Source organism: Penicillium argentinense (assembly GCF_028826775.1).
Source record: "Penicillium argentinense strain IBT 30761 chromosome Unknown utg000011l_segment0_segment0, whole genome shotgun sequence".
Lineage (NCBI taxonomy): Eukaryota > Fungi > Ascomycota > Eurotiomycetes > Eurotiales > Aspergillaceae > Penicillium > Penicillium argentinense.
The window spans coordinates 896,757-920,432 of NW_026622670.1; the positions used below are offsets into that span (position 1 = coordinate 896,757).

The 23,676-nt window shown below is 51.1% G+C and overlaps 10 protein-coding genes across 10 annotated transcripts; 4 read left to right on the forward strand and 6 right to left on the reverse strand.

The window, feature by feature from the left end:
• Window positions 1-6: 6 nt before the first annotated feature.
• On the forward strand, window positions 7-2,110 carry N7532_011341 (something about silencing 10 family protein; the record flags this gene model as incomplete). The annotated part of the gene is made up of 3 exons (XM_056623832.1): window positions 7-53; window positions 126-313; window positions 375-2,110. The coding sequence occupies 3 exons, from the start codon at window positions 7-9 to the stop codon at window positions 2,108-2,110; spliced, it is 1,971 nt and encodes a 656-aa protein (XP_056468820.1).
• Window positions 2,111-2,362: 252 nt separating this feature from the next.
• Window positions 2,363-4,288, reverse strand: N7532_011342 (serine/threonine-protein kinase; the record flags this gene model as incomplete). The annotated part of the gene is made up of 4 exons (XM_056623833.1): window positions 2,363-2,471; window positions 2,526-3,649; window positions 3,717-3,926; window positions 3,983-4,288. 4 exons carry the CDS (start codon window positions 4,286-4,288, stop codon window positions 2,363-2,365), a joined length of 1,749 nt encoding a protein of 582 aa, XP_056468821.1.
• Window positions 4,289-4,916: 628 nt separating this feature from the next.
• On the reverse strand, window positions 4,917-8,419 carry N7532_011343 (MutS family protein MSH5; the record flags this gene model as incomplete). The annotated part of the gene is made up of 15 exons (XM_056623834.1): window positions 4,917-5,061; window positions 5,123-5,161; window positions 5,224-5,425; window positions 5,497-5,608; window positions 5,662-5,743; window positions 5,795-6,001; window positions 6,052-6,141; window positions 6,200-6,296; window positions 6,358-6,709; window positions 6,763-6,822; window positions 6,873-6,947; window positions 7,000-7,399; window positions 7,485-7,822; window positions 7,907-7,986; window positions 8,065-8,419. 15 exons carry the CDS (start codon window positions 8,417-8,419, stop codon window positions 4,917-4,919), a joined length of 2,634 nt encoding a protein of 877 aa, XP_056468822.1.
• Window positions 8,420-8,685: 266 nt separating this feature from the next.
• On the reverse strand, window positions 8,686-11,073 carry hsp78 (chaperone ATPase HSP78; the record flags this gene model as incomplete). The annotated part of the gene is made up of 1 exon (XM_056623835.1): window positions 8,686-11,073. One exon carries the CDS (start codon window positions 11,071-11,073, stop codon window positions 8,686-8,688), a length of 2,388 nt encoding a protein of 795 aa, XP_056468823.1.
• Window positions 11,074-11,350: 277 nt separating this feature from the next.
• Window positions 11,351-12,403, forward strand: N7532_011345 (translation elongation factor 1 subunit beta; the record flags this gene model as incomplete). The annotated part of the gene is made up of 5 exons (XM_056623836.1): window positions 11,351-11,390; window positions 11,446-11,485; window positions 11,748-11,834; window positions 11,896-12,116; window positions 12,174-12,403. 5 exons carry the CDS (start codon window positions 11,351-11,353, stop codon window positions 12,401-12,403), a joined length of 618 nt encoding a protein of 205 aa, XP_056468824.1.
• Window positions 12,404-13,066: 663 nt separating this feature from the next.
• On the reverse strand, window positions 13,067-15,065 carry N7532_011346 (uncharacterized protein; the record flags this gene model as incomplete). Its single annotated transcript, XM_056623837.1, has 4 exons — window positions 13,067-14,505; window positions 14,578-14,621; window positions 14,685-14,725; window positions 14,805-15,065. 4 exons carry the CDS (start codon window positions 15,063-15,065, stop codon window positions 13,067-13,069), a joined length of 1,785 nt encoding a protein of 594 aa, XP_056468825.1.
• Window positions 15,066-15,380: 315 nt separating this feature from the next.
• On the forward strand, window positions 15,381-17,557 carry N7532_011347 (Zn(II)2Cys6 transcription factor; the record flags this gene model as incomplete). The annotated part of the gene is made up of 3 exons (XM_056623838.1): window positions 15,381-15,496; window positions 15,568-17,384; window positions 17,430-17,557. 3 exons carry the CDS (start codon window positions 15,381-15,383, stop codon window positions 17,555-17,557), a joined length of 2,061 nt encoding a protein of 686 aa, XP_056468826.1.
• A 236-nt stretch (window positions 17,558-17,793) lies between these two features.
• N7532_011348 (uncharacterized protein) lies at window positions 17,794-18,702 on the reverse strand (the record flags this gene model as incomplete). The annotated part of the gene is made up of 1 exon (XM_056623839.1): window positions 17,794-18,702. One exon carries the CDS (start codon window positions 18,700-18,702, stop codon window positions 17,794-17,796), a length of 909 nt encoding a protein of 302 aa, XP_056468827.1.
• A 586-nt stretch (window positions 18,703-19,288) lies between these two features.
• On the forward strand, window positions 19,289-21,215 carry N7532_011349 (Zn(II)2Cys6 transcription factor; the record flags this gene model as incomplete). Its single annotated transcript, XM_056623840.1, has 5 exons — window positions 19,289-19,383; window positions 19,451-19,487; window positions 19,550-21,011; window positions 21,064-21,119; window positions 21,180-21,215. The coding sequence occupies 5 exons, from the start codon at window positions 19,289-19,291 to the stop codon at window positions 21,213-21,215; spliced, it is 1,686 nt and encodes a 561-aa protein (XP_056468828.1).
• Window positions 21,216-21,463: 248 nt separating this feature from the next.
• On the reverse strand, window positions 21,464-23,163 carry N7532_011350 (major facilitator superfamily domain-containing protein; the record flags this gene model as incomplete). Its single annotated transcript, XM_056623841.1, has 5 exons — window positions 21,464-21,607; window positions 21,668-22,078; window positions 22,169-22,727; window positions 22,790-22,906; window positions 22,979-23,163. 5 exons carry the CDS (start codon window positions 23,161-23,163, stop codon window positions 21,464-21,466), a joined length of 1,416 nt encoding a protein of 471 aa, XP_056468829.1.
• Window positions 23,164-23,676: the final 513 nt, after the last annotated feature.

The following is a 23,676-nucleotide window of genomic DNA, read 5'->3' on the forward strand; positions in this document are numbered from 1 at the left end:
CACGAAATGCAAACCAGACAAAAACACCACTTTGGGGTTAGCGCCTCCAGGCGGTGAGTGCGGTCTCCAAAAAAATTATTTTGTCGGCGGTCTCTCGCAAAAGCAGATCAGCTGAGACGCCCAAGTTCACCATGGCTAAAAAAGAGAAAGGCCGGCGGTCGCCCGGCGACCAAGAGCGAAGCCCCTGCGCGCACAAAGTTCGATATTGAGGAGCGTTTCGACGATTCGGAAGACGACTTCCAGACTGGCCGGGATCACATCTTCCTGGATGAGGCGCCAGATGCGAAGCGCCGGCGGAGACTAGCCGAGCAAGGTATGCCAATGGATTCAGAACGATGCGCTACATGAGATATGGTTCTGACAATTGATCACAGAGGATATGTTTCAACCTTCCGACGAAGAAATTCTGGGCTACGAATCCGTTGATGAAGATGAGGACGAAGGCGACCTCGAAGGCGAAGAAGACTACGAGGATGATTACGATGATATGGGTCAGCCGAAGCGAAAGGACGGGGCCGACTCGGACGAGGAGGAGGACGGAATTGCAGCCTGGGGTTCATCAAAGAAGGATCTCTATAATGCCGACCAGATCGAGACCGAAAACGACGCTCTCGAAGAAGAGCAAGAAGCCAAGCGACTACAACAGAAGCAACTCCAGGCCATGGAAGAGGCTGATTTCGGGTTTGACGAGTCTGAGTGGGCGGACACCAAGGACGACGAAGCCGAGAATGCTGGAGACGTTACTGAAGTGCTCCCCCAGCTTGAAATCACCGAGGACATGGGAACCGAAGAAAAGTTGAAGATTCTCAAGTCACGATACCCCGAATTCGAGCCTTTGGCTAAGAATTTCCGCGACTTGCAAGCCACTTACAAGGAACTAGAGGAAGAGGCATCGAAAGCCAAGAAAACCAACAACCAAGACGCGGATGAACCCCAGCCGGCTCCCGTGGCGGTAATCAAACTGCGTGCTTTGTCCGCATACCTGGGTACTATCGGCATGTACTTTATGCTCTTGGCTTCATCTTCGGATGGGACAAGCGGCAGCGTCTCTATGTCCCCTGCCGAACTCCGACAACATCCCGTTATGGGATCTCTTGTTAAATTCCGCAAGCTTTGGGACAAGGTCAAAAACGTCCAGGCCCCAGAGGTTGTTGAGATGATTGAAGAGCCTGAGGTGGCTGAGCCTACTACCAAGACGGAGTCCGCAAAGGCCCAGAAGCAGGCTACCAAGGCCAAGGAGGCCGCCAAATCGAAGAAGCTGAGCAAGGCCGAACGGGCTACTCTGGAAGCCCGAGCCGAGGCCGAGGCCCGTCGTGCCGAGCGTCTCCGCGAGACTGAGGCTGGTCTGGCTGACCTTGACGACCTGGTCACCCAGCCTGCTCAGAAGCGCAAGACCAAGAAGACTAAGAAGCCTTCCAAGGACGACGACGATTCCGACTTCGGTGATGAGGGTGCCCTGACAGCTCGCGAGGCCGAAGAAAAGGCTAAGCAGAAGCGTTCCCTTCGTTTCTACACCTCGCAGCTGGCTCAGAAGGCCAACAAGCGGCAGAATGCCGGTGTTGAAGCAGGTGGTGATGCAGATATCCCTTACCGCGAGCGTCTGCGGGATCGCCAGGCCCGACTTAACGCCGAGGCCGAGAAACGTGGTCGTGAGAAACCCGACATTGGCGAAGAATTGGGTGGTGACAGTGATGAGGAGGACCTACGTGTGCGCAATGAACTCCGGAAGGGTAACGAATCCGGCACCGACGAAGACGAATACTACGATATGGTCGCTGCCCGAAACAAGTCACGCAAGGACGACAAGAAGGCGCGCGCGGATGCATATGCCGCTGCGGCTGCCGAGGGTGGCCACGTCGAGGTGCAGGAGGAGATTGGACCCGATGGCAAGCGTGCGATCACATATCAGATCGAGAAGAACAAGGGTCTTACGCCGAAGCGGAGTAAGGATTCCCGTAACCCGCGTGTCAAGAAGAGAAAGAAGTATGACGACAAGAAGAAGAAGCTTGGCAGTATCAAGCAGATCTACAAGGGCGGTGAGAGCCGTGGTGGCTATGGTGGTGAGCTTACGGGTATCAAGAAGAATTTGGTCAAGTCGGTCAAGCTCTGATAGGCCCGGGTATAAAATTTATGGATGTATTTGGTCATTTCTGGCGTCTACCGTGTTCATGGAAGATACAGGCATTTATGTATATAACCTTCAATTTCACCATTTCAATGTCCACTCTTTTTACAAACTATCATAAGAAATCAATAGGAATATACGCTTCTTAAGGCAATGTATCATAGTGCATGACGGATCACATTGAAACGGACGAGTTTCTTGAGCTATGATACTAGCAATATCAAAACAAATCTTCCCTTAAGCCTTCTTGGACCGCATGGGAAACATGGGCAGCCCTTCAGCGAATTGCGGACGACCGGGAATTTCCACAATATGAGACTTTGTCTTTTTACTTCCAGAAGTAGTGCTAAGTCATGTTAACTCAAACTAGGATACCGCGAATAAAATGGGATGTAGGTACCTGTTTGGTGACTTCGGCGACATCGGACTTTCAGTCTCCTTCGGGGATGTTGAATCTTGTGAGCGGCGACGTTTTGGTACGATGTCTTTCGAAGCCCGGCGAATTCTTTTTGACAGGCGATCGTGGCTTTTGATACTGGAATGGGTACTCTCCGGTTTCGCGACCCGATGGCCGTTCGAATCGGCTGTCCGGTGATTCAAATCTGTGATTGGTATCGGTGCCGCGTCAGATCTTCGCCGTGTATATCCCTGTAGAGTGTCCGTAGGCAAATATGTTGTGGCGGCCGAGGAGAGCTGTCGGGTGTATTCTGAACGATGAGTCTCGCTGTGCTGAGACTCGCTGGTGTGTGATTGTGTGGTAGAGGCTTCATTCCGCAAATCGGGATGCTCGTTGATGGATGGGCTTGCGCCAGAGACGTGATTATTGACTATTTGTTTGTACGTGTCGCCATCAAATCCAAGGCATTGTGAGAGTGGTATTGGTAATTGTGGGGGTTTGTCTTCAGAAGGTTTCTTTTGTTGTTGCGAAGCCGTCAAATCAATCGTTCCCGGGACCAAGACATCTTGCGAAGTCTGGAAAATCTCGGGTTTTTGAACGTGTAATGGACTTGGGATCATTTGAAATGTATGATTTGCTTCGACTGGATTCGACAGTTCAGTTTGGTCTTCTGCCTCCGAGTCTTGTTGCAAAGGCATTAGCCAAGCATGGTCCAAAGCGTCTCGCGCAGGTAAACGATCGGACGGATTTCGTGCAAGAACAGCCTTCAAAAATTCTAATGCTTCTGGACTTGCATGAACTTGTACTAGGAAGGTCAATGGTAGTTCTTTTTCACCCCTGTAGTAACCGAGGAGATCACTTTGCCGGGAAAATGGCAGTTGTCCTGTGAAGAAGTAGTAGCTGATGACCCCAATTGACCAGAGGTCGACCGCAGGACAGAATTCCGTATTGTCCAGTTGCTTTGATTCGTAAGGCGCCCAAATATGCTCGTAAAGCTCTGGTGCACTGAAAGCTGGTGTCCCATTAAATGATTGTCGTCCCGTCAATCCTTTCATGACCCGCTTGGCGATTCCAAAGTCACCAATCTTGACCCACCATTCTGGCCCGGGAGAAAGGACAAAGATATTCTGGGGAGAAGAAAGAGCAACCGTTAGCCTTGCTATAGTAAGCGGATCTACATTATTGAGAGCATACCTTGGGTTGAAGATCACCGTGGTGGAATCCATTGCTATGCATAAAATCAAGACCCTCCAGCAACTGCAGTGTGATGTGCTGAGCTTCTCGCTCAGGGAATGGCTGCGCAATGTATCTTTGAAGGTCCCCAGCCGGAATGTATTCCATCGAAATGTAAAGCGATTCTGAGCTTTCGAACCATCCAGACGATTTGACGAAGCAGCCATCGTACTAAAAGTCATATCAACGGAGCATGCTCGGCGAAAATGAGACCGGAGATTTGCTACCTTTTGCTGAGAAAGCTTGGCAATTGCTTCTAGCTCTCGGTTGAAGTCGATAGGTGTTGCGTCCTGCGTGATTCTGCGCACTTCCCTGACAGCCCGCAGCCTACTCCCGCTATCGGACACGCACTCCTCCAACGAGACGGTCCCAAACACGCCAATACCCAGGTATCTCTTTTTTTGCCATATCTCCTCTCGTTCTCGACGACGTGCACGACGGCCTGAAACGTGACTGGATTCCAGAAACGTGTGGATGGTATGTTCGGGGTCGAGCTTGGTAGGTAGCCTGGCGTCCTTCACGAGTTCTGACATCTGCGATTGCGACATGCGGGGCAGAGGAAAGACCCCGGATCATCAATGGGCTGGGAATAAGTGATGGAATCTAGACCAAAGAGCGGAAATGAAAGAATACGAAGATTCATTGAATCGCGAAGCTCTCATAGCGAAAGAGGTACAAAGTTCAGGGCATTTTATCGTCAGCCGCAGGCCGCAGTCGCCGCGTCCAAGTCATCACACCTGACCTGACCGGGGTAGACCGGGATAAACTCGTGTAATTCGGCCCCCAGACTCTCGATCCCCCAGTGCGTGGTACTTGGGGAAGGCAGAGTGGAGAGGGTTGATAGTAGCGTGCTGGGAAGAGTATAGATCGACGGGGAAGTAGCATTATGCCCCGGACCAATTAAGAATGTTAGCGTAACGTGGCGCAGGCAAATAAGAAATAAGACGTGGGGTGTAAGGCATATTTTTAGGCAAAGCACCTTCAGGTAACTCTCCCATCCAGTCTTAGTCCGAACTCTTGAATAAATCTGTCAGCATCGTCTTCGTGTTCAACCGAGACCCTTCCTGATTCGACAGATCTAGTTCAAGGAACCTTCTCGCCAGTGAGTCCTGCCGAGAAGTCAGCATTCAGTCATTCAACTACTAACTTGGACCAAAACTATCATACCGCTTGCCGAAGTACTGTTGTTTCTTCACGAGGTAGAATGGCGCATGCCGCGATCAGGTTCTCACCCCGGGCTGCGAGCGAGGCAATCTCGTCCGCACGGGCGACAATGGCCGCATCGATGCCGTTAATTGCAGCACATCTGTGATCCATTAGAAATTCCTTGAACCAAGATGTATTGTGGGTCAAGAAAGAGATCGTACATCGTGCCAAAGCTCTTGCTGCTGCGGCCCGGGCGAAAACTGCATCATTTATCAGCCTCTCTGATTCTCAATCGAGGAAATATCAGGACAAAAGGGCGTACTTGTAAAGGTATGTAACCTGGTCCTCTGCTTCTCGATACTCGTCGCAGACTTTCACTTCCATATGACCCAGTTGTAGTCTCGGGCGTGGGGCCAAAAAGTTGTGCTCGAAAATTTCATGAAAATGCGTGGCCGCGATGACCTTTGGAGCATCTTCCAGATTTAAGAGATGGTCCAAAATTCCGCAAGCAAGTCCGATGCCATCTATTCAAAGGATCAGTAAGATTTCACAGTTAATTAAAAAAATTGAAGAGGACTGACGAGTCTCGACTTACCATTCCCATCCGTCCCTTTGCCAAACTCGTCGATGAGGACCAGACTTCGCCCAGAAACCTGCTTGAGACAAAGAGAAATCTGTTGCAAATCGCTCATGAAAGTGCTCTGTAACTGGAGTTTGATCAGTGTCTTTGTTGTGTAAAAGGCTGCGTTATTTGTCTTACTTTAGAGACACTTTCTTGGGTGTTGATCTTGGTCAAGATTTTGTCAGTGATGCCAAGCTCTGCGCTATCTGCAGGAACAAAGCTACCAAGAATTAGTGGCAGAACTTGAGTCACACGAAAGAGTCAAACAAACCTCCCAATCTGCGCGAGATAAAGGATGAGAGCGACTTGCTTCATATAGACACTCTTGCCTGAATAGTTCGGTCCTGTGAGCAAAATCATGCTGGGAGCAAGGCCCGCCTGCGAGGGAGCTTGGTCGTGGTCCACCTCCTCTCTGCCACCAAAAAGCAAGGTGTCATTCGGCACGTAAGACGAAACAGTCATCTCTTGCAGCAGATGTCTTTCGGGTATCAGCAATTGAAGTAGCGAACTAATTGGGAGGGTTATTACCGGCCACTCTTGATCTTGATGATATTTTCTGGTACCATGCGCGGTCGTGTTAGCTTATAAAAGCTGGCTGACTGTGTGAAAGCTAGGAGGCTACACGAATGATGAGCTCCAAATTGCTCGGAAAGTTATCGAGACCGCGACGCCGTACCTGTCCAGATCTCCACAAACATCAGATGCTTCAATAAGCATGTCTTCGTACTGCAGCACTCTCTGCGCGAGATCGTACACAATTTCAATCTCTTTCTCTGTGATAGAGATGACTATCAGCGTAAAGGACTGTAAAGCATACGGTAAATGTATTCTTACCGCAAATGAGCCCATAGATATCTCCGAGCTTCTCATCCAGTTCTCTCATCCGAAAGTCCTTGAAGTAGGCCCTGTTTTCAGTGGTGAAAACAAGCTCCCAGTCATCGGTGCCGGAGTATGTGGGTTGTTCTCGATCATTCAGGGGAATGGCAATATTGAAGCCGAGCTGAGGAAAGTAGATCACGTTGACATCGATTTCCATATCTTCCGGGATGGTCATGGCAATGTCGATGGCAACATGCTTCAAGAGACTATTGAGTCCGTCATATCGATCTTTCATCATATCGAGCTCTCGATCAAGACCTTGTTTGACTACCGTTCTCCCTTGTTCTTCGGAATTGTCAATGTCAACCTGGAACAGGTTAGCTGCTGCATCAAATCAATCAATAATCGGGGCTCGCTGACAATCTCTTGAATCATTCGGCCCACTCTGTATAGCTGCGCTGCTTCGAATATTTGGAGTGCCTTTAATGAGTTAGTACTTAGCGAGGACAGGGGTGAGATGAGTTTCAAACTTTTGCCCGCAGGGGGAGATTAGCCCCGGAAGCCTCACGCAGAGAGTCGTGGATGTCGATTGAATAGAACGCAAACTTCATAAATAAATTAGATCTGCACACATGAACAGACAAGGAGGAGCCATACAGCGAGCAGGCTTGCCCAGACCGTGGTTTTGAAGCCAGTGATCTTCGCACTTCCAGTACTGATTCCCTTGTGAAGATTGGTCATCACAGGACGCAAATTCTTGATATGCTTCAATGCTTTGGTCATCTTTTCTAGAAGACCCATGTTGTCTGGTCGCGAGAAAACGCCGATGAAGTCATGCCGTTGTCGAATGATATCGAGGTCCACACTTGGCCGGAAGAAGATTTGCTTCAGCTTGGCTCTACCCTGAGGAGTGTTCGCGAAGCGCTGAAAAAGGCCAAAAATGGAAAGTCCTTCCTTGCTGGAAGGTGACTTTGTGCCCGGCCCTTGGTTGAAAAAGTTCGGATGAGATTCAGACTGGATAATCTGAAGGGATTGAAACGTATTGCTGCCCATCAGCCTAGTCCACGGTCTAGTTAGTTCATCTGCTCGCGATGCCGAATCACTGACGGGCGATAACTTGCATCGTTTTCTTCAAGCTAAACATCTCGAGGTGCTTCACAAGAAATGGACACTGGTCCGTGGGGCCGATGGGATCCATGCTTTTCCCGGTAGCTCTGCGTCGCTGTAAATTGGCGAGAACAGCTCCGGCACACCCAACTGACACCGGGTTATCTGTATCGATAGAGCTGGAAATGTGAAGGAGTCGACCCTCGCGAAGGGTAAACCCCATATCCTCCGTATCTAATCCTTCGGGACCAGATATACCGCTTTGAGGCACGAGGAAACGTAGTCGGTCCTCATGAGCGGACGAAATGTCGAGGGTGACCAATCTATTCTTTGCATTGGTGACACTGAATTCTTGCGAGGGGCGGACATCGACCTGGTACGGAAGATAGGAGGAGAGGTCTAGGTTAAAGCGATCAGATTCACCAGTGTGAGTAAAGCATCCAAGCAAAAAATCTACCTGTCTCTTGGGCGAAATTTTGGTTGTGGTCGAGCAAACCCGGAATATCAACTCGAGGAGGTAGGAGTATAACGGTCGGCCTGATTTGGGATATCACTTCCAATGATCCCGTCAGCAACCTGGAAGAATGTGAAGGCACAAATATCAGGCGAACTTACAAGCCTCCACGGTTCCCGTTTCCCCAGAATGGCAATCTCCTAAGATGTAGACCTTTTCCTCCACCGCGGAGTAGTATGCGCAACCCACCGTCCCATAGTCTTTCATATCGATAGCGGCGATGACATGGTTCAGGTCGTCGTCAGTGTGATTCTGGGAGTCATCTATTTCGGGCTGAGACTCGGTCGGAAATGGAGTCTGGAACTGTCTGCCGCTGGATGGTTCGCGTTCTAGATCGTAGAATGCTCTGGTGCAAGCATACGGTGTGGGAGCGGGCCTCGACCCATAGGTACGGGGCGTGATCGGAGGCCGACGAGGAGCGCCTGGCGATCTCTTTCGTTTCTGAGATGACCGCATTTTGGTGGAACTGGGCGACAAATTCGAACTTGGAGGGACGTCGGAAGAAGGTGGTGAAGGCAGACTCCAGGCCGGCTACAGGGGTCACGTTAGAGCATCACGGGACAAGCCTACAGTGTAGGAAGAGGACAGCGGCATGCAAAGTGGAATTTCATTATTGTACAATAGATGGGAGATAATGATACATAGTTCGTGAGAAAAAGACAATCGTTAAATGCGACCAGAAAAGATATGCCCATATAAAACACCATCGCAAATAATTTCAATCATGCGTTGTTTTCAGTCTCATCGACAGTGACCTCCAACGAAGACTTATCCGCATTGAGAGAAACACGAGCAGTCTGTCCAGAAACGACTTCACCACGGATGATTTTGTCGGCCAGTCGGTTACCGATCTCCTTCGCGATCAGACGGTTGAGAGGGCGAGCACCGAATCGAGGATCGTAGCCTCGCTCGCACAACCAATCCTTGATCTCATTATCCACCTGCAAGGTCATGCGACGGCTATCAAGGCGTCCCTGGAGTTCCCTGATTCTAATGTCGACAATATCACGCAGCGCTTCCCGAGAGAGACGCTTGAAGATGATAAATTCGTCCATCCGGTTGAGGAACTCAGGTGGGTAGGCGCCCTGGACAACGTCCAACACTGCCTTTTTGATATCCGCTGGAACCTCGGGGTCGCCTGTGTCCTTGTAGGAATGCAAGGGGTCGGCACCCACGAGAATGTCGGCACCAAGGTTGGAGGTCAAGACAATCAAAGTGTTTCTGAAGTCGACCTTATGGCCTTGGGCATCTGTGAGGAAACCTTCATCAAGGACCTGCAACAGCAGGGCTGAAATGTCCCGGTGAGCCTTTTCAAACTCATCGAAGAGAAGGACTGCGTAAGGCTTTCGCCGAACAGCCTCAGTGAGCTGACCAGCATCGTCGTAGCCGACGTAACCGGCAGGAGAGCCGATGAGACGACTGATGGTATGTTTTTCTTGGAACTCGCTCATATCAAATCGCACGACGGCTTGCTCAGTAGAGAAGAGGAACTCTGCCATTTTCTTGCAAAGTTCGGTCTTACCGACACCAGTCGGCCCAAGGAACATGAAGGACGCCAGAGGACGGTTCTCACCGCTGAGACCGGCCCTTTGCATCCGGACAGCATTGGCAACCGCCGCAAGAGCCTCGTCCTGTCCACGAACCGACTTCCGGAGGGTATCCTCCATGTGGATCAGTTTCTCGACCTCACCAGCCATCAGTTTGTTGACCGGGATGCCTGTGGTACGAGAGACCACGTTGCCAATATCGTCGGGAGTGACTGAGTCGTGGATCAGGGTCTGTGATTCAGAATCTTGTTCTGCGCCGTCCTTGGGAAGCTTCGCTTCAAGCCCAGGAATAATGGAGTATCGAAGTTCTCCAGCTCTGGCAAAGCTGCCATCACGCTGTGCCTTCTCGAGCTCGAAGCGTGCACGCTCAAGCTCTTCCTTCGTATTTTTTATACAGTCGATCTCCGCCTTCTCCTTTTCCCAAACTTCGGTCAATTTGCCGACTTCCTCCTGCTTGGTCTTCAATTCTTCCTGGAGTTTTTCGCGTCGCTCGCGACTGCTCACGTCGGTTTCTTTGCGCAGCGACTCAAGCTCAATCTGAATAGTGGTGATGTCACGCTCAAGTTCGCGAATCGCATCGGGTTTCGATTCTTGCTGCAGGCGGAGTGCTGAGGCAGCTTCGTCGACGAGGTCGATTGCCTTGTCGGGGAGGAATCGATCGGTAATATAACGGTTACTATACGTGGCGGCAGCAACGAGGGCGCCGTCCGTAATCCGAACACCGTGGTGCACCTCATACTTGTTCTTGATACCACGCAAGATGGAGATGGTCGATGCAACAGACGGCTCGCCTACTTGGATGGGTTGGAATCTGCGAGCCAAAGCCACATCCTTTTCGATCAATCGGTATTCATTGAGAGTGGTAGCACCGCAGCATTGTAGTTCACCACGGGAAAGAGCAGGCTTGAGTAGATTGCTCGCATCGATACTGCCCTCCGCTTTGCCCAGTCCTAGTAGAGTGTGGAGCTCATCGATGAAGAGAATGACACCGCCTTGTGCGTCCTCGACTTCTTTCAGGACCGCTTTCAGACGTTCCTCGAAGTCACCACGGAACTTCGCACCTGCAATGAGCGAGCCCAGATCCAGCGAGATCACCTTCTTGTTCTTGACGCTCTCGGGGACATCGCCTTGCACAATGCGCTGCGCTAAGCCTTCCAGAACTGCTGTTTTACCCGTACCAGCTGCACCGATCAAAACCGGGTTGTTCTTGGTACGTCGAGACAGGACTTGGATCGTTCGATGGATCTCCGCGTCGCGGCCGATGACCGGGTCGAGCTTTCCAGCTTTCGCCTTAGCTGTCAGGTCCACACCGTATTTTTCGAGAGCAGCCTTCTCCTCCTCACCACTCATATTCATGCGGTGCGTACCGCCCGGAGGATGAGGTCGGCCATTGGCATAATGGCGTACAGTGGCGATTGGCGTGAGTCTGGCCGCGGGCGCAAGGATACCCGGGGTCCGGGGAAGTACTGAGGCGCGCGAGCTTGCGGTCAGGGATCGGGGCCGTGGGAGGTTGGGAGGTCGCAGTAGCCGCGCACGGCTGGTCAGGGAGAGTCTCGCCGCCATGGTGCCAGGGGGGTTTGCAGGCTGGGGGAGGACTATTGCGCCAGTATTAAATAGCCCGACGACGGAGGCACCACGATGCTTCTCGAAAGCTCCACCGCGCCGGCTGTGAGTGGCGGAAGCTCTGAGCAGTCGCCCACCAGCTCCGTCACGAAGCGGGCACACATTGATCCGGCCCGGCCAGCCGGCGCCCGCCAATTTAAGAAAATTCTACCCCTCGGCGTCTCCCACTATTTTCTTTCCCCCCTTATTCCTTCCACCACAACCACCTTCGTTCACAATGGGTTTCACCGACTTCGTCTCTGATGCCGGCCTGTCTCGTACGCATACCACCGCCACCTAATGATGGAACGTGAACTGACTGTCGCCCCCCAGTGGCCAACAACTACCTCTCTACCCGCAGCTACGTCGTTGGGTAAGCTACTCTCCCCTTTCGCTCGATGTTCTGTTGTTTTGCTATTGTCCCTTGGTTACATCCCTTACTTGGATCTTGGATCTTGTTTGCCTTGCTTTTTATGATGAGAAGAAATTGGTCCGTGTTTAGGAGGCGGATTAAGACCCCGCTATAAGACTACATCCAATTGCGAGAAATCGCGTCTCTGATCCCGATTGCGCTTATTCCTGCATTGTGAATCGCCAATGTATCTTGTGGAACATCAACTGACTGTTCTTGATAGCAACTCCCCCAGCCAGGCTGATGTCGTGACCTTCAAGGCCTTCACCGCTGCCCCCGACGCTGAGAAGTACCCCCACGTCGCCCGCTGGTACAAGCACATCGCCTCCTACGAGAGCGAGTTCTCCACCCTCCCCGGTGACGCCTCCAAGGCTTTCACTGCCTACGGCCCGGAGGGCTCCGGAGGCCTCTGCCAACCCCAAGGACAAGCCCGAGGACGACGAGGAGGACCTTTTCGGCTCCGACTCCGAGGAGGAGGATGCCTCCGTTGTTGCTGAGCGCAACAAGCGTCTTGAGGAGTACAAGGCCAAGAAGGCCGCTAAGCCCAAGCCCGTCGCCAAGTCCCTGGTCACCCTGGAGGTGAAGCCCTGGGGTATGTATTATCTTTTCTGGCTAGCCACCGGGCTGTTTTGCTAACAAATCATCGCAGATGATGAGACCAACCTTGAGGAGCTTGAGGCCAACGTCCGTGCCATCGAGATGGAGGGTCTGGTCTGGGGTGCTTCCAAGTTCGTTGCCGTTGGCTTCGGTATCAAGAAGCTCCAGATCAACCTGGTCGTCGAGGACGACAAGGTCTCCACCGATGAGCTCCAGGCTCAGATCGAGGATGACGAGGACCACGTCCAGTCCACCGACGTTGCTGCCATGCAGAAGCTGTAAATGGAGCAGTCGGCTAACGTAGAAATGGCGTGATGATGGAATATTTGATGTCTTAGGAACCCCTAGTTACGAACCTAGAACCTGGCCCAATAATTGGCTGGTCTGATGAAAAAATGCAAAAGTTTCATGACCAAATAATGATCTTTACTAATTTCCAAGGACTGTAACTAATTGCACGATGGTCAGATGTTTGTTTTGCGCCGTTGCCGCGGTCGTGGCGGGGTAATGAGATTTTTTCTCACAGGTTGGGCGCGGGGCATCTGTATCCTACCCGACGATCCACTGCGGCAACGTAGCCAAAGAACCATCTAGAACATCTCTCTAGTATGGAGCTGCCTGCAATTGCCCGATACTGAAGATCATCGCCCCAATTGGTCCGATTCCTCTATAGAGATGTTTTCCTGTGGTATATCGACTCGTCTATGCATGTGCATCTGGATTACCATCACTCTGATAGGTCACTCACCAGGTACTAGGAATGAAGGTATACTCAGTGATCCTTCATGGTTGGGAATTACAGCACGTGGAAAATAGCTGCACATGTCTGCACAAGCAGATAGCTCAAAGTTGAGATTTTCGTGCAGGAGAATGTCCTTGGAGAAAGTTCAATGTCTACACTGAATCTAGATTTAGAGACTGGTTGGTAATAGAAAACATGAAAATTTAACAGATAATTCGAGTATCTGAGCCGGAGATAGGACCCATCATCAATGCCTCCACTATCTCGCCCTTGATCCCGACGCCCCGTCCCGGCTGGAGAACAACTAGGGCGTTGGCTTCGGCAGTACCTCCCGGATACGAGCACTGCTGGCCTATGGACCGCCCAGCGCCAATGATAGTGGCATACAACCGGCCATCAGAGCGAGATCCCGTAACCACAGCGCGATGATACTCGGTCACTTCATGATCAAGAGGGATGTAATGTGTCAGAACCACAGCAACGCGAGGCAGACCTAGCCGCGGTGGCATCAAGGGCATTTTAAATAGAGGATTATAGCCCTCGCAGGCACCAGAAAGCTGATTGAGGGAGGGTAAGACGAAAATATTGAGGGCAACCAAGGCCGAATCCAGGCTTCCAGGTAGGGAAAAGATGAGTCTCGACGTGAATTCCTCTTGGATGCCCCAAGAAGTCTTCGTGGATACTGTCGCGAAGGTTGTCTGCTCGCCGGGTTTGATAGAAACTCGATCAAAGAGGACAGTCCCGCCGAGCGAGCGTTCGATCGCGAGCTTAAGATCGAGCTCGGCTTCATACCTGCTACCGGTAATCACCGTCACATCGATGCCAGAGGACGCATGAAAAAGTTCATATAAGGATTGCCCAGATCCACGTACGATTCCAAGATCCACGGTCTCAAAATCCCAGGATTTTAGACAGGATAAAATGGCTAGGCGATTCGAGTCAAGGATCCGGTCGTCAACATTATCGCAGGTATCCGACTGCTGCATAAGCTCATCACCAATACTGAGGACACCCACTCGCGGCTTCTTGAACACTTTGACTCTTCGGATTCCTGCCGCAGCAAGCAGGCCAATGTCACCACTGGTCGCGGAGATGAGATCACCGCGAGCAAAAATGCGAGAACGCAGCGCAATTTCGCTATCCACCGGTATCTCAACATGGTCCTTATGATGCCTACTGAGAGCTCTGTTTTCAACTTCGATGTTGGCGTTGGCATTGAATTTGCTAATGCGACTTTCTGGCACCACCTCTGCAGCGTAGACATCCTCGGCAACAATTGAGCCAATAATAGAAGTCGTTATTGGGGACTTGATCACAACAGGAGCACATGTTTGCTCGCTGATTCTGCGGAGTGCTTCCTGCACGGAGAGCATAGGGTGTGGTAACGTGTGATAATCCTTGCCAGGCCGAACAGTGGAGATGAGACCATGACGATGGTGATGATTGTGGTGATGGCGGGAATTTGATCGAGGTTGAAGTCGGGGATGTTCGGCAAAGGAACTCAGGCGAGCTCCAGAGGTTTGCAAGCATGCATGGAGGAGCTTTACAACTGCTTCGAGATTCCGGGTAACGTTTCGAGGGGGCCCTGGTAGAGCGAGAATCAAAGATTTGCCGCGAACACCAGAGATTGGTAGTGTTGCAACTATATCCGAATTGAAATGAGCTGAGGTGCGTATGGCGGAGGGGTCGGTTTAAAGGGGTGCTTTTATCTCACAGGATGTGGATGCTAGAGTCGATGACTCGGCCATCATGCACTTTCTAGACGATTTTGTAGAAAATTAGCCCGTGTACGGAAGCGAGTAATCTAAATGCTTCACTCACGAAAGGCCTGAGATATAGCGAAAAATTAAGGGAGCGACAGCCTGGGATGGTAGAGATGGTAATATCATCAGCACATGAGATCCGGTAGGCTGACGATGGCGCCAGGAACCAGGCACTCACCTTAGGCAGAGGATCATCGGTCGTTGAATCTGTCCCCTGGACTAGCAAAACCAGGTTCTGCCAGTCAGGGCCATCGGTGTAATCGCAAACTGCTCGCTGTATTTGGCGTACATCGTCCGTGATAAGGCGAACTGCTGGTGGTCCCCAGTTCCCTTCCCTGGACAAAATAGACACGAGATCCCCAGCCGTGTGGTTAAAAGCAAGGTCCTCGGAGGTGGAATCAGAATTGATAATGATGGCAACTTTGAGCTCGGGTTCCATTGTGTGCCAAAATGGATTTGGTCAATGCGGATAATTAGAATCGCGGAGAGTGAGAGGACGTCTCTTAAACCGCTGAGTGCCGAAAGTATCGTGAAGCGTCATATCAACAATGTCCACTCCCTTTCAATCATCGCCTTGTGATCGTTAAATTCATTTGCGTAGCAATCGTCTGCTTCGTCCGTCTGATCATGCTGCAGATTGGGCTCGAATCGAATGAAACGGCATGGCTTTTGTCGTGAGTGGGTCGGCCGGATGCGGGGAAAAACAATACTTAACGGACGGCGCCCTCGAGGCGAAACCACCCATGCCGCCTCCATGGACACTCCCAGCACCGCGCGACGAACGCCAGCGACTGGAGGCAGCGCCACGGCGAATCGGCGCCGCCGAATTAGACCATCTCGGGCTCGCGGCCTGAGAACCAAGACAGGATGGTAGGCGGAAAACCAGCGCAGTCAATCTCGAGTGGACATTAGGCGAACCCGACCTCGCTAACCCAGAGCAGCCTTACATGCAGGGAGAGACGTGTGAAGTGCGATGATGTCAGACCCACTTGTTTACGATGCTCCAAGTCCGACCGACTCTGCCGGTATGCCGACGATGCTTCGCAGGTAGCTGCTGCCCAGGTCGCCGACCAGCACCAGGCCAACAGAGCCGGGGCCGAACATGGGACCCCAAGGACGCCGTCGAATACAGAGAATTGTGTGGAGGAAGGGCGTCACGGGGAGAACGGCACCAGCAGTTCAGGGGCTATACAGGAGCAGCGGTCGAATATTGGGACCGCACCCTACTTTCATGCCCAGGCTACCTCAGGCCCTGTTGAAGCCTCTGGACTACTGCATACAAACACCTTGACAGAGACGCCACAGCAAAACTGCCAGGGCGAAGCGACTGACCAAAGAGTGGCCAGTCTAGACTCAGGGCTCGCAGCGTCTCCATTTTCACTAAACCAGATATCTCTGCTCAACATCTCCCCCTTTGAATGGTACGACTTGCTAGCACGAGATGCCATCATCAATATCCAACGACAGAAGGAAACATCAGCGGACGATTCAAGATGGAGATTCCCCGAAATCGCCCTGTCTAGAAGGCAGTCACCAACCCGCGAAAGCTCCGAGACTCAACCTGGGCAAGCCAGGAGGCAGACTAATCAGCAGCGGAACACGCCGGAAGAGCGAGAAGGTGGACGCGAAGCTCCTTTGCTGGAATATCAACAGATGTCCGAGCCCTGGAACACAGCAGATCGGATAAAGCTATCGGCGATCGACGTTAAGTTCTTTCGCTACTACATTGAAGTTGTGGGCCCAATCCTGGACCTGTTTGATCCCTCTCGGCATTTCAGTAACGTCGTGCCTCATCTTGCACTTCGAAATATTGGGCTCTTGAAGTCGATCCTTGCTGTTGGGGCAAAACATATGTCCCTTGGTCTTCATAATGTGTCCGGTGAAGATGTACCAGGCGACCCTGCAGCCCCAAATATGAATACACCATCTTCGCTACCAACAGGTGCTGGCCTTCCGTCAGAGTCAGACACTGATCCGGCACACATGGCCACTCAGTACTACTACGAAACGCTCCAATATCTCTCGCAGACACTCCTCTACCCCTCCTATGCCGACTCACATGAAATTTTGGCAACAGCTACCATGATAAGCACGTACGAGATGTTCGATGCTGACAGCATCTCGACCAGTGGTGTCTGGGAACAGCATTTGCGAGGCTCTTTCTGGATTCAGCGATCCCAAGACAATGACGGCGAGTCTGTTGATGGGTTTAGGCAAGCCGTGTGGTGGGCTTGGCTCCGACAGGATATCTGGGCGGCTTTCCAGGCAGGACGACCAACACTTACCTTCTGGCGTGCTAAGAAAAAACTCGAGGACTTAAACCCCGATGAGATCGCAACAAGAATTGTTTATATTTGTGGAAAATGCGTGGCATATGCCGCCGCAGGTGACATGTCGCCAAATCAAGACCCAAGAGATAGAATCGAGCAGGGCGACCGACTCCTGCGCGCACTTGACGAATGGAATCGTGTTCTCCCTGCTTCCTACCAGCCAGTTACCTTCGCCACGAGTCCTGGCTCGTCGGTTGCATGCCCGCCTATATGGATCCACCCACCAAATCACGCCGGTGCGATGCAAATGTACCATTTTGCACGCGCGATTGTTCTGCTGAGCCAGCCCACGATGGGAGGGCTCGGTGCTTACTTGCAACGTGATAAACAGCTTGCTGAGAGTGTCAAGACGGTTTGCGGCATTGCCAATGCATGTCAGGAACATGAGTCTGCCATGGCTTTTGTGAACGTACAGGCTTTGTTTGGAGGTAAGTGTCATTTCGATTATACTGTTCTTTCTAACGAAATATAAGTTGGCCAGTTTGTTCGATCGCCTGAGATGAGAGATGAGCTACTGCGTACTTTGAATAACATGCTGAGAATCAGCAAGTTTCCCCCCAAGGGACTCGTTGCTCGACTTAAACAAGTATGGCAGGAATGAAATGTTGGGAAAAGCACACTGGGTATGAAGTAGAAGAAAGGGGCCCATAAGCTTGTCATTGTTTTCCTCGTCTCATAGGCAGCCTCTAAATTTACTAAGCGCAGCCCAAGTGAGCATATTCATGAGACTTGTATGAATATAATGTACTTTCAAGACAATCCTTCTTTCTGTTTCCTAAAATATGCCTCGTATGCGTATCCGTCACACTGTTTCAACATGATCGTGTACAGATTTCCTTACCACGCGCCAACAATACCGGCAACCGGAATATCAATGCCGGTCGTATACGAAGCACCATCGGAGAGCAGGTACACATAAGCTCCACCGAGCTCCTTGGGATCTGCTAAGCGCGGCATGCCTCCATAATATTGCATCTTCAGATCCCAGTCCGGTGCTTGGTCCACAAAGTATGTCATGGCAGTCTTGATGAAGCCAGGCGAAATCGAGTTAACGCGAATCCCATGCTTGGCCCACTCCATCGCCAATGTGTGTGTCATATTCCGCACCGCGCCCTTGGTAGCTCCATATGGGGCTGAAGGCGCCGCACGATTGGGGCGATAGGACGTCATGGAAGCAGTGAAGACGATGGATCCCTTGATGCCCAGCTCAATAAACCGGCGAGCGACAGCAGTGGCGCAGAAGTATGCCCCAAACACGTTGAGGTTGAATAGCTGGTCTATCTGAGCGCGGCTGAAGTCGAACGCTGGTTGATGCTTGGTCATGCCGGCATTTGCAATGAAGCCGTGGATGGCACCTCGTGCTGCGATCACGGCGTCGATTGCGGAGCTAACACTCTCCTCGGATGTGACGTCGCAATGGACGTAGGATAGACGCTTCGGGTTGGCATTTTTTAGTGCGATGAACTCTTCGCCAGGCTCGAACACGTCCAGGCTAAAGACGGCTTCTGCGTCGTTTGCTAGACAGACCTCTGCGAGAGCCAGACCGATACCCCTGTTTGCACCTGTGATAGCGATGACTTTGTCTTTCAACGTGATCTTCCAGTCGTGATCTGGGCCCGGCTGGGTATCAAGAAAAGTGGAAGCTGAACCAGAGATTTCTCGAGATGCTGTTGCTGCGTTGCCGTCGTTGCGGTTGCTACTCATGGCCGGGTTTGCCGCGATGGGATCGTGTATACTCGGAGGCATAGTTGATGATGTGCTTTGTCTTTGAACGGCAAAATTTTAGGAGAATTGGAGAGTTGGCAGACCCTGAAATTGAAAGGATGCCTTTTTAAGACTGCCATGGCCTTTTCTGCTCCCAAATGACCCCGATATCGCAAACCACCGTGCTTGACGGACTCAAGTCCCGCAGATGCAGTGACAAATGAAAGATTTCAAAAATCACACATGTCTCCGCATCCACCGTCGCAGGAGATAGGTCTATCAGTGCAGCCGACCAACCACAATTGTGAAAAGGCTGTCGAAGCGAACAATCCCACGAGCGATGGCTGTGCTGCCAGGTGCGTTCTGCTAGGCGGGTGGGTCGGATGGCGCTCGCGTCGAGGGCCACGACGGGACGTTTCTAGACCACGTTTCTTTGTTAACACCGACCTTTGTGATGCGGGAATCAAGCGAGATGGAGTCCTGCTATGAGCTATGCTCTCTCTGGATACAACTGGCAGCTATGGTTTACTAACGGCAGATTGATGCAGTGCTCGCTTCCTTGGCATTTGTCGTCGTTTCTGCGCTCTTCTGATGTTTCGTGGGATAGTTCGTCTCTCCGTGGAGGCCAATGTGTCTTTCTTCCTCCCCCGTGCGCGATGGTAGAGTCGAAGAGAAGTCATCAGAGTCGCAAATCTCGATCACGCGGCCTTCGCGCTACTACTGGTTGGTTGGTATATTCCATCGTTCCTCGCCTGAGATTGAGACATTCATGGCTCTGACACAGCTATAGCCTCGTTTGCAGGCGTCGCCATGTGAAGTGCGATGAGGTATGTGCTCTTCGGTGCGCCAGGGGAATAAGTTTCTCGTTCCATATGTCTAACACTGTCAGGCTCGTCCACAATGTGGTCCCTGCGCGATTGGGAAGCGATCTTGCGTGTATAGCCAAGATTCCCACCAAGATTCCCACCAAGATCAACAGCTTGGTCAGCACGAAAGTCCTCGCACGAGAACACAGGATGCGGCAATACTCACTCCTACGTCGCCCAGTAGTTCCGCATCCTCGCCGAGTGTCGAGTGTTCCTCCGATTCACGGTCTGCGCCCTTGAAATGGTTTGAGCTTCTGGCTACGGATTTCCCATCCTCACGATTCTCTCGCGACTGGAACCGAGCTAAAGGGGATGTACCAAGTAGATCCAGCTCCAACCCTCAAAACCTTAGTGAACGGGAAAGCCTTCAGACTGCTACTTTCCGAAACATGGAAATTGACCAGCCATATGCGCCGCAAACGCCCAATGGAGCGCCAGCCGGGACAGAAATGACCTCTTCTTGGGTACCGGAGTTCTCGATTCCTCTTTCGGACTTAGAGTATCATCTTTTCAGCCATTTTGTGCGAGTAATAAGTAAATGGATCGATTTCCATGATCCAGAAATTCATTTTGCAAAAACCGTTCCACACATGGCACTTCGGAATTTGGGCTTGATGAAGGCTTTGCTGGCCCTTTCTGCACGCCACCTATCTCTGGTGAAAGGAGAAGAAGGATTTACTTGCCGGTCAACTGCAAACAATGGCGTTGCGAGGGATCGGGGTAATACCCCTTCCTGCAATCTTGCTGTCAGATATTACACCGAGTCCCTCCATTACCTCAACAAGACAATGCAATCACAGTCTTGTACGCGCAGCTTGGATCTGATTGTGACCTCCATCCTCATCAGCACCTATGAAATGATTGACGGGTCAAACGAAAACTGGGAAGGACACATCAAGGGGGTATTCTTGTTCCAACGGTTTCAAGACAACGACGTGGAGTCTGGAGGGCTGCGGTCGGCCGTCTGGAGGGCTTGGTTTCAACAAGATATTTGGATCGCTCTTCGGGAACGACGTCGAGTCTACGGTGGCTGGAGACCGAAAAAGTCGCTCAACTGTCTCACTAGCTCAGAGCTCGCGTCGCGTGTTTATTACCTCCTTGGGCAATGTATCAACTATGTCTCAAAAGAAGAGCAAGAGCAGGACCCGACGCGCCGTATGGACCGGGGGAATGAGCTTCTTCACTTGCTTCACCAATGGCATAATGCATTGCCGCCAGAATATTGCCCTCTACCTATGACGACTAAAGGCGAGTTATTTCCATCGATATGGGTAAATCCGCCGTCTTATGCCGCAGCTCTTCAAATTCATAGTCTCGCAGTAATTCTTGTTACCTTGCACCATCCAACCTCTCGCGATATTGAAGGCTATCAAGCAGCGCAAAATATGCTGGCGGTCTCCATAGAAACAATCTGCGGAATTGCACGATCCGTTGAAGAAGACGACTTTGGCGCAAACATTGTTTCTCTGAACTGCTTAGTTGGAGGTATGTTGTCCTTTGAGCCGCTGCTTTTTTGTGCGGTGCTAATTTCGAACAGCAGCAATGTGCATCCACCGTCCACATGAGCGAGTCACACTTTTGAACCTTCTTGATGTATGTCAGAGAAGGCTTCATTGGCCCCTTGTCTCTGTCCGAAAAGGGCTTGAACTCTAGTACTCAAAAATCGCTTTCAGTGATCTAATCGCATGAGTTTGTCATGTGGACCAGATAATATGCTCGAAAGTCATGCTGGAAATGGATGATAGTTGCCATTGTATGTTGCCGAGAGTAATCGGTGCGTGTATTTATTGTTCATTTCAGGTATTTTTTATCCAAGAAGACATTGAACCGACGTGAAATCAGACAAAGTTGCTTCCTCATGTAGTATAAAATTTGGCCAATATGCAATTCATCATTTGATACTGTGATATCTTTCGTCAATGCTCAGCAGCAAAGTATCACTGCTGAATGATACCCGACCGCACACGTCGGCGAAACCAGATATGCAAAAATAAAAAGACAATGACGCCAACTGCCAACATCGCAGAAATCACAGAGAACCCCATAATATACTCAGGTCTATCATCCTTCGGAAATAGGTACTGCACGAGCTAGGTCAGCAAGACCGTGAAACATGGGCAAGCAATTCGTGAGATACATACCGACCCATAAATCTGTGCCAGGTTACCCAGCGCATTGACCATGGCCAAAGCAACGCCTCGAGCATGAGGATGCATCCCCGCAAATGCAGAAGATGCATAAGCCAGTGTGCCACCGTTGGTAGACCAAAGACCAGCTGCCATAAGCACTAGCAGGACATAGCGAGCTGTGAAGTTATATACAGTGCAAACAATGATCGAACATACTAGAGAAAAGGTCAGCCAACCGGCGATAATCAATCCACGCCAGGTAGGGACCTTGTCGCTGCAGTACGATGTGATGCCTGTGGCGACAAATGCCACACCGTAGATTGGAACAGTCAACAGGTTGACCGTCTTGGTGGAAGCGGTTCCGAAAAGTCCTTCTACAAGGGTCGGGTAGAAGTAGGTCAAGGTACTCGAGCCGACGATGACCTATATAAATAGAAATCGTTAGTGAGGCTAAAAGAAACATTCAAAAATATTCTGAAAGATAAGTTGGAGCAAGCTCAGGGGTTAACGAACCATATACCCAATGATGAACGCCCAGGTTCGATAATCTTGACAAGCCACCTTACAAGCACCCAAGTTACTCAGATGCTGAGTATCTTCAGTGGTAGCAGAAACATTTTCAGTGGCAAGGCGTGCCACAGCAATGTGCTTCTCACGTTCAGAAAGCTTCCGCGACGTTGCGGGAAAATCAGGAAGGATAAAAAGAGAGATGAGAGCGACGCCGACAGTGGCGGCGCCTTCAATAATGAAAAGCCAGCGCCAACCACGAATGCCGTGAACGCCCTCAAGTCCATCCACAATGCCGGCGGCAATAAGGCCACCAAAGGCGCCCGATAGCACAGCGGCGGAGATGAAAACACCGAATCGTTTCGACTGTTCTGTTTGTTTGTACCACGATGACAGAAGGAGGAGAACACCAGGAGCGAACCCAGCCTCGACGCATCCTAGGATCACTCTAAGCACAACTAGATGGGTGAAGCTGTTGATGACAGCCATAACACAGGTCAAAGCGCCCCAGAGTACCATGATGGATGGGAGGAAGATGGAGGGTCGGGATCGGCCCAGAGCAAGGCTTGAGGAAGGATAGTCAATGATAATGTTCTGGGGCTGAGCATTGGTTCTAGAGCTTCGTACTTGCTGGGTACTTCAAATACCACGTATCCGACGAAAAAGACGACCAGGGCGATTGAGTATTCATTAGATGTCAGGCTGAGATCTACCTCCATGCCAGAGATTTTCGCATTGCCGATACTGTACATAGCACTAGTTAGCATCTTCATAGAGTAGCTAACCGCAAGGCAAAGTGTGTATACTTGTACTCACTTAGTTCTGTCCAGATATGACAAAAGATACATGACCCAAATAGTAGGCAGGAGAGCGAGGTCAATTCTCCTCACCAACGCCTTCTCTTCCTCTGGAGTAAACGATACCGCGTCAGCGGCATTCACATTCTCAATCTCATGAGAGAAGCCCTCCTTCAGTTGGCCTTCAACGTCAGCTGGATTCATGATGACTTATTAAGAGGCCCGAATATGAAAGGGGCGAGGATGGAAAAACGCTGGGGTTGACTGAGCGTTCATTCCATGGATCCGGGTTGTTTATGTGTCACCCCTTCATCCAGGATATATAAGGCTAAGTCTTTCAGGTCCACGTTCGGCTTTGATGTGGTTAGCCAGCTGTCATGCTTTGGGGTCAATTCAATGGAAAGCTCTCTCCGCAATTCCATCGTCGCCACTTCCCGCCCTCGCAACCCCGGCAAACCCCGCATGATTGGCGGAAGCGGTATCGCGTCGAGGGCCAGGTGGAGCTGCCCGCCACGCGAATCATTTTGCTCGGGGAGCATATCAAAGGGAGTCGCAGAGACAGGTAGTCGTATCGAAGGCAAACGGACATGAAAGGCATTATTTGCGGTCGGGTCAGTCTAGATTCATTCCCGAAACTGTGCGGGGAGGCTGTCGATTTCGCCCTGCAATGCCCTGCAAAATAACTCAAGCGGAGATGAAGCGTAGTGAGACTTAGCC